At 38.0% G+C, this 14,352-nt stretch overlaps 1 protein-coding gene across 1 annotated transcript in view; it reads right to left on the bottom strand.

Annotated features, from left to right (window-relative positions):
• Positions 1-11,089, bottom strand: part of DEF6 (DEF6 guanine nucleotide exchange factor) — a 65,001-nt gene extending 53,912 nt beyond the window's left edge. Inside the window, exon 1 of the mRNA XM_081946941.1 lies at positions 10,943-11,089. Coding sequence (XP_081803067.1) covers positions 10,943-11,038 — 96 coding nt within the window. The 5' untranslated portion in view covers positions 11,039-11,089. The remainder of the gene's footprint in view (positions 1-10,942) is intronic.
• Positions 11,090-14,352: the final 3,263 nt, after the last annotated feature.

The raw sequence follows: 14,352 nt of genomic DNA, 5'->3' as shown, positions 1-14,352 counted from the left end.
ATTAGAAACAGTAATGAGGAAAACATAGTTGATTTGTATGATCTAGAAAAATGAAATAGAGCAAGAGAATAATTTATCATGGGATTCTGCCAATTCATCATTTCCTTATTGCTAATATGGTCTTCAAATACAAGTAGTCTTCAGTTAATGACCACTCATTCAGCCACTGTTTAAAGTTACAACAACATTGAACAAGTGCTGGTTATGATTGATTCTCAAAGTTCTGGCTGTCCCAATACTGCCACAGTCACATGATAGTGATCTGGGTAGTTGGCAACCAAATGTCGCAGCATCCCATGGTCATGTGATTGTGATTTGTGACTACTCCTGCTGACTTCCCACAAACAAAGTCAATGGAGAAGCTGGCAGAGAAAGTCGCAAACGGCTCATCCTTCCCTCATCTGCACGTCCTCCCCCCAGCTCTTCTGAACTTGTGCTGTGCCTCACACACCTTCCCTGTCCACTAATGTACTTTCATTTAACAAAATTTCAAAGCAACCAGAAATTCTATTTTTCAAATTTCCAAATCAGGCAAAACCATATTAAACAAATATCAATCAAAACGTTTACAGGCCTCCTTTAGTATTGTGTGAAACTTTGAAATACAGGTTGTGGTATTAGTCTACACCAGTGTTTCTCAAACTTGGCGACTTGAAGTCCTGTGGACTTCAACTCCCAGAATTCCCCAGCCAGCTATGCTGGCTGGGGGATTCTGGGAGTTGAAGTCCACAGGACTTCAAGTCGCCAAGTTTGAGAAACACTGGTCTACACTCTACAGCAGTGTTTCTCAAACTTGACAACTTGAAGATGTCCGGACTTCAACTCCCAGAATTCCCCAGCCAGCATTCGCTGGCTGGGGAATTCTGGGAGTTGAAGTCCAGACATCTTCAAGTTGCCAAGTTTGAGAAACACTGCTCTAGGGGCATCTACAGGATAGAACTAGTGCACAGCTTCTCAACCAGCTTCCTTTAACCTATTTTTCCGCCACTTATTACAGACAAATTAAGACCATAGCATCTACTTTACATCAGAGGCAAACTGCATTAATCAATAGATTTGCCTTTCACTGCACAAGTTCTTTTTCTCAAATCAATGACAAGAGAAGAGGGAAGGGGATAATCCAGACTTGGACATAGGTGAAAGGTGAAAGGAAAATCATAAGTGAAAGGCTTACCTATTCCAGAATGAATTTAAAACCAGACATATTGCTGGAAGGCAAAAATCACAACATTCCACTTTACTTACATGTTATGAAATCACTGGAAAGGCAATTATGTTTGGAATGATCAGTGATAAAAGGAAATAAGGCCACACACACAAAAATCCCCATGGTGGCTAGATACAAATCAGAGCATAAAACGATTGAAAGAAACCATACAATTGGAAAATGTAGAGAGAGAGGATTCATAGAATCGCTGAGAATTGGACATGATTGAATAGATAGGATCATCATAAACCCTAATTTCAACCCAATGTCCATTGTGAATAAGGAGGGTTTAAAAATGCTAATTCTGAATTTCAGAGAAAATCCCTCCACATATTTGATTGTGCTAAGGGCAAGGTAGAAGAATCTAATTCTATTGCTTCAGGCTGGTGGTAGATAAGCATTCTGGCCACTTTCCTGATCTTTAGCATACTGGACTTGTTCTCTAGGCTGAATGAAGAATTATATTTGGCTTTTGTGTAGCACAGAACCAGGCTCTAAAACTGGCGCCAGCATGAATCGAGGCGGAATATTTAATACAAGACGAGAATGCCAACAACTTTTCTTCCCAATGACTGGGATGCTTTGAGACACTGCTAAGTCCAGAACAATCCTCTGGCTTCAACCCAGAAGTTTGCCACAAATGCTAAAATGTGACATGTTGCTGTTTTTTCTGAAGAACAAATGGTAGGATTCCAAAGTTCTATAAGTCCAAGGGAAGAAGTACTACTTTATTGTCAGGATAAAAGACGCTCTTCAGAAATCTTCAATAGATTTAGTCCATATAAACTGTTTTTACTGCCCCTTCGCAAATGTTTCAGTGCCACTTTGATAAGGATTTCAAAGAGCTGGATTTAGAATTGTCCACAGGAGGAAAAATAGCCAAGACCATCTCTGAAATGGGGCAACCAAGTTCCTGACATTTTATGTGTGTTGCATGTTCAATGGACATTAGAAAAAGACTGGGCTTCAATCACATGGTCATGGTCTCCATTTTGACTTTTTGACTCTCTGTCTCTAGGATACCCCTGCTTGGATTCTAAGTAGCGGAATGAGGAATCCATACTGTAATAAAAACATCACCAACTGTCAACAGGGACATTCTGCAGTTTAGCCATCTATCCTTTCCCAAACAAAGTTCTATAACTGTGAAACAGAATCAACAATAACCAGCATTATAAATTTATCACAAAGTTGAAAAGAAGGAAATTATGAGAAGAATTTTAACTAATGTGGTTGGTGTAAGGAAAAATAGGATCATATGCAGAACAAAGAACTCCTTGAAGGAAGATCAGGGTATAAATATGCCAGAAACCAGAATAATTGTTGAGGGACAACCACATGCAGAATTCATGCCTTAGCATTTCCAATCAATGGGAACAGTTAGTAACAGGGAACAGGGAAGACTTTTACATGAGGACCTGAACAGCCACTTCCACTCTACTAAATCAGACATTTCCCCATTTTTTTTCTTTTTGCAAACCACTAACTATGTCATCACTTTGGCCACCAAATGAGAAGGGAGGACTCACTGGAGAAGAGCCAAATGCTGGGAAAGATTGAGGGCAAAAGAAGAAGGGGACGACAGAGAATGTGGTGCTTGGATGGCGTCACCGAAGCAGTAGGGGTGAACTTAAATGGACTCCAGAGGATGGCAGAGGACAGAAAGACCTGGAGGAACATTGTCCATGGGGTTGTGATGGATCGGACACGACTTCGCAACTAACAACAAAACTATGTCATCAACAAAAGTTTTGGAATGCTATTACATTAATCTGTACTAACGTCCGGTCGCAGGTACATATTCTATGAGATACATATTTACTCCTGAGATATATGACTATCTGAGGTGGCATTCATGGAACCCCAACACCACATATAGCAATATAAAAAGATTTGGCATGATCACCAAGTGTCACAGGATTTTAGTCCTGCCTGAAATCTTGAAAGTAAAGAAGGCTAAATCTTGAAAGTTTTAGTAATCTTCAGAGATCATGTCATTTAAATAAATAAATAATATAAAACTGACAGACAATGGATCACTTGCAGTTCCTTCATGGACTACGGGTAGCTCCCTAAAGACTGAGAAGTAAATAACTATGGGCTAGATAAATAGGATCTCAGCAGAATTATCTACCTAATGGGTGATTTCCCTAGCACATTCTTAAGAAGTATAGCACACCTCTTTATAATAAAGGTGGGGTACAAATAAAATAAATAAATAAATTATACACCTGAAATATATTTTGTAAGCCATCAAATTTTATCTCCATTCCATGCGAAAATCAGAACTACCAGTAGTCTATCTTCTACTTCAGGCTCTGCAGTAGAGTACCTACCACACATTAGTATAGATAGTCCTTGATTTACATCTGGTTGATTAACACAATGAAGTAAAAAAAAAGTTACTTACAACCCATCCTCGAAGTTATGACAGCCATGCCATCTCTTTGGTCACATGATTGCATTTCGGGCACTTGGCAGCCGGTTCCCATTTATGATTAGTTACAGCATCTCATGGTCATATGACTGCATTTTGTGACTCTTTTCCCACTTTCCAGTAAAAATGCAAATTAGATCATCTGGATTCGAACTTACAGCTATGCCATTTGCTTAATAATGCAGTGACTTAATAATCATAAAAACTATTGTAAATTATTGGACTACCTATAGAATGTAGGAATGTTTCATGTTCACATTTTGGGGTTATGTTTGCAAGGAAAAGTAAGTCAGCACATTTATAATTTTATAAAAACTACGGTTTTTCCAGTGTACAACCACTACCAGTTCTACAAATGAAACTTTTTTCAGTCATTTGCTATTGTTATTTTAAATGAAGGAATCATACAACACCACAGATTTGTGTGCCAGAAAAGTACTTTCAATATTGAGCTTGCAGGTATTACATTTGGTGAGGGGGAGGGGAACTATCTTTTTTTTTATGGAGGACTACATAGATGTTGTTTGAATGAAGACAGATCAGGCTTTTAGAATTACACTTTTCTCTTGCAGTCTCCGTCTGTTCCCACATAAAATTAAACAGGAAGCTAAAACTGCTCCTGATCTGGGTACTAAAATCTGCTGGCAAACTTGACAGATCAACTCTCCATGAGCCTTTGTTTTAGGAGGCCATTTTCAGACCACACAAACCTCTGCAAAATTGCAGAATCTCCTGAGGTTGAGAGAAGCTCAGCATGTAATGAAGTCTAATCTGGAGAGTTATGGGTAGCTCTTCCTGAATGCTAAACCTTGCAATAGGCAATGCGCCAGAATCGGAACGCTTTGAAAAAACCATCCTATCTTCTAAATTCTCAGTGATGCAAAAAAAAGACTTGGGGTGAAAAGGGGGAGCTACAAGCAGTGGCAGTCACAAACAATGATCAGCTACTGAGCCAAGCTAACATCTGTGGACATTCTCCTAACAAAGGATACTGTTAATGAGATTCCCAAAGGATAGCTCATCCAGAACAATGCAGCTTCTATCTTCATATTGTCCTCCCTACTTTGTGATTGGTCATTGCTCAAAACTGAAGGGCAGGGGGAGCAAAAAACACAAAAGATATGATCAACAGTGAAAGCATAGGTTGAGATTAAACAGTAAAGCTGAAATGTTTAAGCAAAGCAGATTTTCTTTTGCTATCGCCAACTCTGGTATCAGTTACTTCAACTTCTGCTCAAAAGCTGTAGTGACTGATTGAGTCAAGCCAACATTTAAAGTGTGGAGTTAATAACATAAGTTTAAAATTATCAAATACTTTGATTTTTAATTGGTAAACTTATATCAACTTAATAGATTTCTACTTTCTGCACAATAAGATCTCTACCTTCTGCAGTCCTGAAATTATAATCATAATCAATTATAATCAGATACATACACGTGGCTCTGGGTTATAAGGCCATAGCTCAGAAAAACCAACATGTATGTATGTATGAATATATGTATGTATGTTGTATTATTTTTGTCCCACAGTTCCTCCATTATATTTAAGGTGACATATTTAGTTTTCCTCTTGTATTTTGTCCTTCACGCATGCTTATTCTTGCAACACACTTCTGTAATAGTCCAAGCAATGAAAAACAGATTCGCCCCTGATTTGTTAAAAAAAAGTGAGACTATGCAATGGCATGTAAAAATAACCTTGAGAGACAGGGCAGTGAAGGGAACAGTCAGGTAGCCTGCAACAGGACTGGGGGCGGGATAAGGGGCTCAGAAGAGACCCTTTCTAGCGGCGGGGGGGGGAATACTTTCAGATTCCAAAGTTTCTCTTAATGTAAGGTAATAATAACATAGAATCATCTCTTTGAGTTGTGTTTCCTATCAGATCTACCTTGTAAGGTTGACAGAATTGGAGTATATTTTTAGTGCTTTGTGGTAATGCTTTATTATGAAATATGGAAACATTACTCTAGTCCCCACTCTGATGCAGCACTTTACAAATACAGCTAGTCCTCGACTTATGGCCACAATTTAGCCCAAAATTTCTGTTGTTAAGTGAGAATTTGTTAAGAGAGTTTTGTCCCTTTTTATGATATTCCCGGCCACAGTTGTTAAGTGAATCACTACAGTTGATAAGTTAGTGACCTGGTTGTTAAGTGGATCTGCCTTCCCCATTGACTTTGCTTGTCAGGCCACAAAAGGTGATCACATGACCCCAGGACACTGCAACTGTCGTAAGTATGAACCAGTTGTCAAGCATCTGAATTTTGATCACATGATCATGGGATGATGCAAATGTTGTAACTGTGAAAAACGGTCCTAAGTCACTTTTTTCAGTGCCATTGTCATGAAATGAACTGGCGCAAATTGAGGACTACTTGTAGCTCCTAGACTATTCATATCTAATATTCTTTGTACTCAGAATATGATTAAATAAATAATACAATAATTATTATTCTGAAATAATAAACAATTCAAATGAATATATAAAATTAAAGAGGCACCTTTCAATTAATAGTAGGAATGGTTTGTTTAATAATCATTTGAATTAAGCAGGGCATTTAATTCTTGTATATCCTTATTAAAACAAGAGGTAGCAGAAGCATCTTATTCTTTCCCTCTGATAGTATAGAAAGGACATTGCTTCTTCTAAAACAATACCTATACAGAAAATGGGCACACAAATTAGTGAAGAAAGAATGCCCCTGTTAGTTAAAACTGGAGAATCCAAACAAGAGTCCTCAGTGTACATTACTTTCCCAGCATGCGAAAATCTAAAGCTAAGATTTAATTCATGGGTGTCAAACTTGCCATCTCATGTTGCTGTCGTGTGATATTTTTCCTATTTGTGGAGTTGGCATGGGCGTGGCCTGTACATGACGCATCAGGCCCGCGGGCCGCCAGATTGACAACCGTGGTTAGAGGGATGTCTGTTTTATTTAGCTGGGCCTAGCTGCAAGAGGAAGCAATTAGACAACATGTATCAGCTGACTTTCTCATTCAAATTAAGCTACAATTTCAAAGAGCTGAGTTATCATTTCATGCAAACTGGACGCTATATTCTCCTCAAATGTTTTCTTTAAAAAAAGATTAACATAATTATAGCAGACACAATGAACTATATTTTTAGATTAGGTGTTAACTCTAATTCAATCAATTAAAGCATGTGAAAAGAGCAAGAAGTTAATTTAGAGCCATATTTAATTTTCCCATCATAACTTTGCTACAAGGTAAAATATTTTACCTGGCACTCATAGATTAAATCAGAAACTTCAAACATACAGACTGTAAAGTGATGTAGAAAAGAGAGAAAGAACAGATCAACTAAGTCCTATCTTGTTGCAACATGCAAAACATATCGCCAGCAAAATCATTCTGTGCTTACAAATCCCATCTTACTATTGAAAATTATAGCTATGAATGCAGTTGTATTTTTTATGTTAAGTATTGTCCTATAAGTTCAGCCTTAAAAGCTTTTAATCTCTTGGTCAAACTCTTACAATGAATAGGGTTCTGGAAATATGCTGTGTAGGAGAGGTACAAGTCTAATGTCTGAAAAATTAATGAATGTTGAGTTGGAGTCTGTATGAAAATGCTTCAAGCCACATTCACTAATTCCAACACAAAGAAAAGCTCTCATTCTTCCATCTTAAGTGGGCAAATATCTGATATTATTTTCATGGCAGATGTGCTAACAAATTAGGAGGTAATGTTCTCAGGTTATATAAATTGTAGGAACAGGTAAATAATTCTGGATGGTTACAGAAATAGCAAAATATCTCCAAAAATCAGGGAAGTTGTTTACTTTAAAAGATATGGGTCAGTGCAAGCAGATAACACATTGTCAGAATATATAATTAATTTCATATTTATTGTACCATGAGCAGATAAATTTTGGGGGACAGTGGATACATTTGAAACTATGACAGTATATTTGGATGCTGTCACAAAACAGCTGTCAAATACACAGTTCACAATAAGATTGTTACAGTCACAAAATATTATTTATTTAGACAACCTGATAAAATGGATTGCTGCTACTTAGTGCAATATGCTACCTACTACTACTAGAGAAAATTCCCTCTTCAGTTTTTTGAGGAAAGAAAGAAACCTGGCAATGTTATATATAAGTCTGTGGTGTGCCCACTTGTGGAATACTATCTCCATTTCTAATTATTAAAAGAATGCTGCAGAAATACGAACCATTTTTTTTTCAATGTTGCAAAAAAAGTAGTCAAATAGAGATGGGGCAGGAGTGATTCCATTATGACTGTCCCAAAACTCCACATTTACTCCTTGATCATTTTCATCTCTGGTTCTCCAAACTCATCAACAGTCTATGGAGATGGGCTTCAAAACACGAACTTCTGCAGATATACATACTAGAAAAGCAAGAGCCCTCTATAACTAAACAGGAAGAAAAATCTGTCTGATGACATTAAAAACATCATGTGTGTCCCCGCAGGAAGCATCTCTCAGACACTCACTAGAGTTTTTCAGTGTTGAGAAGGAGCATACCACAAAGAGCCTAGATAGGTATTCTCATGCAGTTAAGATTATTTTTTTATTTTGCAATAAACCACCTCCATTTGTGTTCCACAACAGCTGGTGTTCAAAAGCAAATTCTCCCCAAATTTAGGGAGAGTACACATTGTGACTAGTAGCCATTGATACCCTTATCTATAGTGAATAACCCCATTTTAGGCTTGCTGTACAGGTCTCATATAAACAGTAAAAGCATATAAATAAGAAACAGAAAGACACCATGAGATACGTAACATGTATTGCACACTGCAATTTCTTGTTTTTTAAAGAAATATTATTTGATGATAGAACTCAGCATCTGTTTATATTCTTTTGATTTTAAAAAGAAAAAGAGAAGCACTGAGGACTTTTAAGATATTAATTGCAACTTGCCTAAAGAGCTCTATACTTAAATGCATGCTTCCTACAGATAATCCCCTGAAAAAGTTAATTACAACTTGGATTTCGGATTTAACCTATTTTTTTTATTCCTAGCATTTTCCAACAAGTACAGGGTCTGCTTTTATTTTCCAGATCAACCAAGTGTTGATCCAGTAGTTGCGACAGGAATTTGACCAAACGGCTTGTTGCCTGAGCCTGACATTGTGAGCTGAGAGAAAGTGACAGGCCCAAAGTCATCCATCTGACTTTCATGCCTAAAGCAGTTCTAGAACACACAGTCTCCCGGTTTCTAATTCTATGAAACAATATTTTTTTAAAAAAATACAGTTTCAATAGTGAATAAAAAACAGTAGATTAAAAATATTCCTGCTCATCTCATTTGACTATTACAAATATTTAAATAGGTTTATATATTGCACACGCTTCCTGAAGGAAGAAATCCCATTGCCTACAAATAAAATAAAGATTGTTTGATCTGTTGGTAATAGCTCTAGCAATGTTACTACATTTTATATAAAATAAATCACAATGAATGTTCAAGCCATGTTTCTGAAGACACCGGACGCAGGTCACTATTTCAACCGATGATTAGGCCTCCGCATATGGAGGACGAATTATTTGGGAAAGCAAACCACTAGGGAGATGCCCAATATAAGAAAGACAGATGTAATGTAAAATAAATCGAGTCACATAATGTAGCGAGTTTGTACTTCTGGCTCAAAAATATCAAGTAAGTCTTCCAATTGCAACATCTGAAATTGTTATACCTACTTTACAACATTCATATTAATGAATGGATATTGCTAGCTTGCTAACACAAGCATACACAATCATTCCTGTCACTATTCCATGAAGTAAAAATGATGTAATGGGAACCATGGCTCAGAATTGGTGGTTTTAAAGCCTCACCCTTTCATGCCTTGCTTTAACTCTACAAGACTAATAGACATAAACAGAAGACTGCCTTCAAAAAACACATTCAAGATTCTGCTCTTGGATCTCCCCAAGTACCACATTCTGACAATCCTAGTCAAATCTAACTAGAAAAAGACGCAACAAAAATCTCTGCAGAGAAGCACAACCCAATCACAAACTCCAATGCAAGACCACATTTCTGTAGACATTTTAAAACAGCATTCTGCATCGGAAAAAGCACATTTGACATGTCATGTCCCTTGGGTGCAAAAGCTTGCAAGAATGCCTTGTAACTCCAAAGATCAGCAGTGTGGGAGTTCTCTGGAGTGCTAAACACTGGGGCAGCTGCACACTGCTTGCATTCTTTTGGCACTGTGGAAAATGGTCCAGAATGACCAAACAATTTTCCATTGGTTCAGCTGCTGCATTATGTAAGAGAATAATAAGGAAAGACAGCCACTTTATATCATTTAAATGCATCTCCTTAGCGCTGATTTCACAAGGTGTCATCCCATTTGCATCAAACTAAGGCTCTACCTGCCCTACTTTTCTTGCATGTATTTATATCTCATCTTCTTCTCCCACACCTGACATTCGACCCCCCCCTCCCAAAAAAAATGTTTACATGGAAGCATCACTTTTGGTACTATTGAAAAGTTATAATACAGGAGGAAAATGTTCTTTTTCTCTCCCCTCCCCCCCAAACAAAATAGAGGGTTAATGACTTCCACGTAACATGTTTCGCGCTCACCGCGGGAGGAAGAAACAAGTACGAGTACTTCTGTCAAAGAAAGAAAGAAAGAAAGAAAGAAAGAAAGAAAGAAAGAAAGAAAGAAAGAAAGAAAGAAAGAAAGAAAGAAAGAAAGAAAGAAAGAAAGAAAGAAAGAAAGAAAGAAAGAAAGAAAGAAAGAAAGAAAGAAAGAAAGAAAGAAAGAAAGAAAGAAAGAAAGAAAGAAAGAAAGAAAGAAAGAAAGAAAGAAAGAAAGAAAGAAAGAAAGAAAGAAAGAAAGAAAGAAAGAAAGAAAGAAAGAAAGAAAGAAAGAAAGAAAGAAAGAAAGAAAGAAAGAAAGAAAGAAAGAAAGAAAGAAAGAAAGAAAGAAAGAAAGAAAGAAAGAAAGAAAGAAAGAAAGAAAGAAAGAAAGAAAGAAAGAAAGAAAGAAAGAAAGAAAGAAAGAAAGAAAGAAAGAAAGAAAGAAAGAAAGAAAGAAAGAAAGAAAGAAAGAAAGAAAGAAAGAAAGAAGGAGCAATGTTTGCAGCGCCGTTGCTCTGCATAGGAAGAACTTCTTGGATTGATCAAAGCCTGCCCGCCGGAGCAAAGCTAGCAGAAGCAAAGCTGGCCGCGAGTTCTTCTTGCCAAGCACGCCGCCTTCCTCGCCTTGGCAGGCGCCCTTCCCGCCCGCGCCTCAGGGACTCTTTCGGGTGGCTGACTCTTTTTTTGGAGGGGGGGTCTTTTTACTCACTTTCAGCTGAGATTTGGAGACTTTGCCGCTTTTCTCGGCGTCCAGAGCCGTGAAGGCGTACCAGATCGATTTTAAGAGCTCCGTCCGAAGCTCCATGATGCCTCCAGGGCAGGGCACCCGGCAGAGAATCTGCTCGCTCAGCGGGGAGGAACCTCCCTCCAGCGGTCGCGAAAGTCCCGGCGAAGTGCTCAAACCGTTCATGGCAGCCGGCGGGGCCAGCTCTGGAGCTGTAGCGCCTCCCCCTGGTCGTTCAAGCCGCCTGGCTGGCCTCCTTCTCCCCTGTACAATTGGTTTGTTTTTTCAGTCATTCTATGCCATCCGTCCGGTAAACTCGCAACATTCGTTTTTCTCGCCATGGACATGGATACACCGGAACTAAACTGTGTTGTTTCTCTGTGTCATATATATGAGTGTGTGTGTTTGTGTGTGTTTTGTATATTGGAGGTGGGGCCCCTTTGAAAGCTGTATGCAACAAAATCTGTCTATATGCCAATTAGTGTACATTTAAAGTTACAATAAAGTTATTCTAAGTCTAAGTCATCTGGAGAAGTAATAAATACAAAGAGGAAGGGGGGGGGAACCTTCTCATCTCATTAAACCCCAAGGAAGTATCCAATGTGGGCAAGATTCTAGCATGTCCCGGTTGTGTGAGTGCTTACTCCGGATTTAAACTCTCTAATTTTAATATAGCAATAGCACTTAGGCTTATATACTGCTTCACAGGGCTTTACAGCCCTCTCTAAGCTGTTTAGAGTCGGCATATTGCCCCCAACAATTTGGGTCCTCATTTTATCAACCTCAGAAGGATGGAAGACTGAGTCAACCCTGAAACCGTCAGAATGAAACTCCTGGCAGTCAGCAGAAGTAGCTTGCATTCTAACCACTGCACCACTACAATATAACTTGTTGAATTAATCCAAGTTTGGAACTAAAATTGGGTGGAGTTTAACAGAATGTGCATCTGAAGACGTTTTTTGCCTGCTCTTGCTTATACAGCCAAAACGGCGCCATTCAAATAAAACTGAGTAACCGGCAGTCCCAAAAAGATACTGAAAACAGGGTGAGGGACGGTAACAACAACAAAAGAACTGTAGAGCAAAAAGGTGGGGAGGGATGGGAGGCAGATTAGATGGACTAAGCCTGCTCTGCAGTGGGTCTTTAAGCAACAGCAGGAAGGAGGATAGAAAAGGACACAAATTAGTTTTTGGAGATAGGAATGAAGTATTACGGCAGCAACTGTAGTCATCACTTCGGAGAGAAATCTGTTTCCTGTTATTCACTCGTGTTACATTTGAAGTTTAGCAGTAGATTGCAGTTGTCTTTCTGTGAAAAATGCATACTGAATACCCAGGTAGGCAATGAAAATACAATTTTAAAACAATATTTTAAACTTGCTTGCTACAAGTATTATCATTAAGACCACACTAAGATGCTGTTTATGGTACCAGGTCATTTGGAAATGGCAAATGCAATCCTATACAGGTAGTCCTTGATTTACAACCATTTAAAGTTACAACAGCAATGAAAAAAGTGATTTATGACCATTTTTCACACTTACCATGGTCATGTGATCAAAATTCAGACATTTGGCAACTAGCATATATTTATGATAGCTGCATGTCCCAGGGTCATGTCACCTTTTGTGATCTTCTGGCAAGCAAAGTTAATGGAGTAGCCAGATTCACTTAACTGGGGCAAGAAAGGTCATAAAATGGGTGCAAAATTCACTTCTGACTTGCTTAGCAACAGAAATTTTGGGTTCAATTGTGGTCATAAATTGAGGACTACCTGTATGATTACTCTAAAACAGTGTTTCTCAAACTTGGCGACTTTAAGTCCTGTGGACTTCAACTCCCAGAATCCCCCAGCCAGCATAGCTGGCTGGGGAATTCTGGGAGTTGAAGTCCACAGGACTTAAAGTCGCCAAGTTTGAGAAACACTGCTCTAAAAGGAGGCTTATTGGCCTTGGACTATAATATAAAACTTTGCATTACGTACTTAATTGGGAATGGGAGAACTTGCCCCAGCCAATTCACCATGGCCAACTTGTTGCTGCCAACTTATCAGGGCCAACTTGCTGCGGGATAATGCGTTGTGGAACAACTAGAGTTACACTAATGTGAAAGGGACAATGTAACAATTCTATTTAATTATTTAAAACAAATATATTTTAATTTAGGCCATTCACACTTCATTCTGTATCTCCTTTTGCATCCTTTCTTTAATAATTCTGTTTCACCATTTCTTTGATATTAGTGTAACTCTTGTCCCGCAGCAAATTGATCACAGCAAATTGACAGTGGTGAGTTACCGTGATGAGTTGGCCGTGGCAAATTGTCATAGACCCTTCTTAGTCATTGGGAGTAAACCCTGTTAAACACACTGCTAGGATTTATTTACATTAAAAATCCATATGCTCTTAGTATGCTCAACTGTTTAAATGGTAGAGCTTACAAATCCTTTTAAGAGTTCCCCCATACAATGTATTTACAAAAAAAAAAAAAAAAAATTGAATCAGTAATTACAGCAAAACATGCTTTGTCAGGCTGGGAGAAAACCACCAGGGGTGTCAAACTGACTTTGTTACGGCGGCCTCACATGACATAGTGGGACTTTTCCCCCCTTCGCTAAACCAGGTGTGTGCATGGCCAGAATATAACGTATCCAGCCCATAGGCCCGGGAGTTTGACAGCCCTGATCTAGATAATGTCTCAATTACATTATTAAAGTAAGTCTATTTTTCCAAAAGTTGCAAGTACTTTCTGAATTTTATTAGCAATGGCCTATTTTTCCTTAAGTTGCATTTTACTAAATTTATCACTTATGCTTGTAATGATTTTTTTATATTTAATAGTGTTATTAATTATAGAAGAAAATAACACTTCTAATATTTTAATCACACTGCAATCTGAATAGCAAGAAAAAAACAAGTCCAATTTGTTCTGATCACAAAAGAATTTGCAAAAACATGAAATCATTTACTTCAAATGAATGGGGTAAATTCTCTTTTCCTAAAAATTCAGCTCAAGGTATAGTGTGATCCAGGACTTTTGGAGAGACAGGTAAACTCCATTGAATTCCTTCACACTTTCCGTTCGAGAAGATTGATTAGCATTGTACTGTGCATTTCACATTGAAATATATGATACCATGTTGGATAAAATACAGCTTTTCTGTCCAGGCTATATATTCTTTCAGTTTTTTTTTAAAAAGCAAACATTAGGAAAAACTAAATCTTCCAAATTATATACCTTTCAAAAATTCCAATTTGGTCTGCAGTTCTAAAATGCAGTGTAGAAATTGCATTCCAGTTAAAACTTTGCATCCCATTTCAATTCATGCTTAGCAAATACTATTGTCTTGAACTTCAGCAAACTAGTATGCTTAAGGTGGAGTCACACAGCCCCAAC

The sequence above is a fragment of the Natrix helvetica genome (assembly GCF_964273705.1).
Source record: "Natrix helvetica genome assembly, chromosome: 3".
Classification (NCBI taxonomy): domain Eukaryota; kingdom Metazoa; phylum Chordata; class Lepidosauria; order Squamata; family Natricidae; genus Natrix; species Natrix helvetica.
Note: the sequence above shows the minus strand (reverse complement) of the source record. Positions and strands in the feature narration are given on the sequence as shown.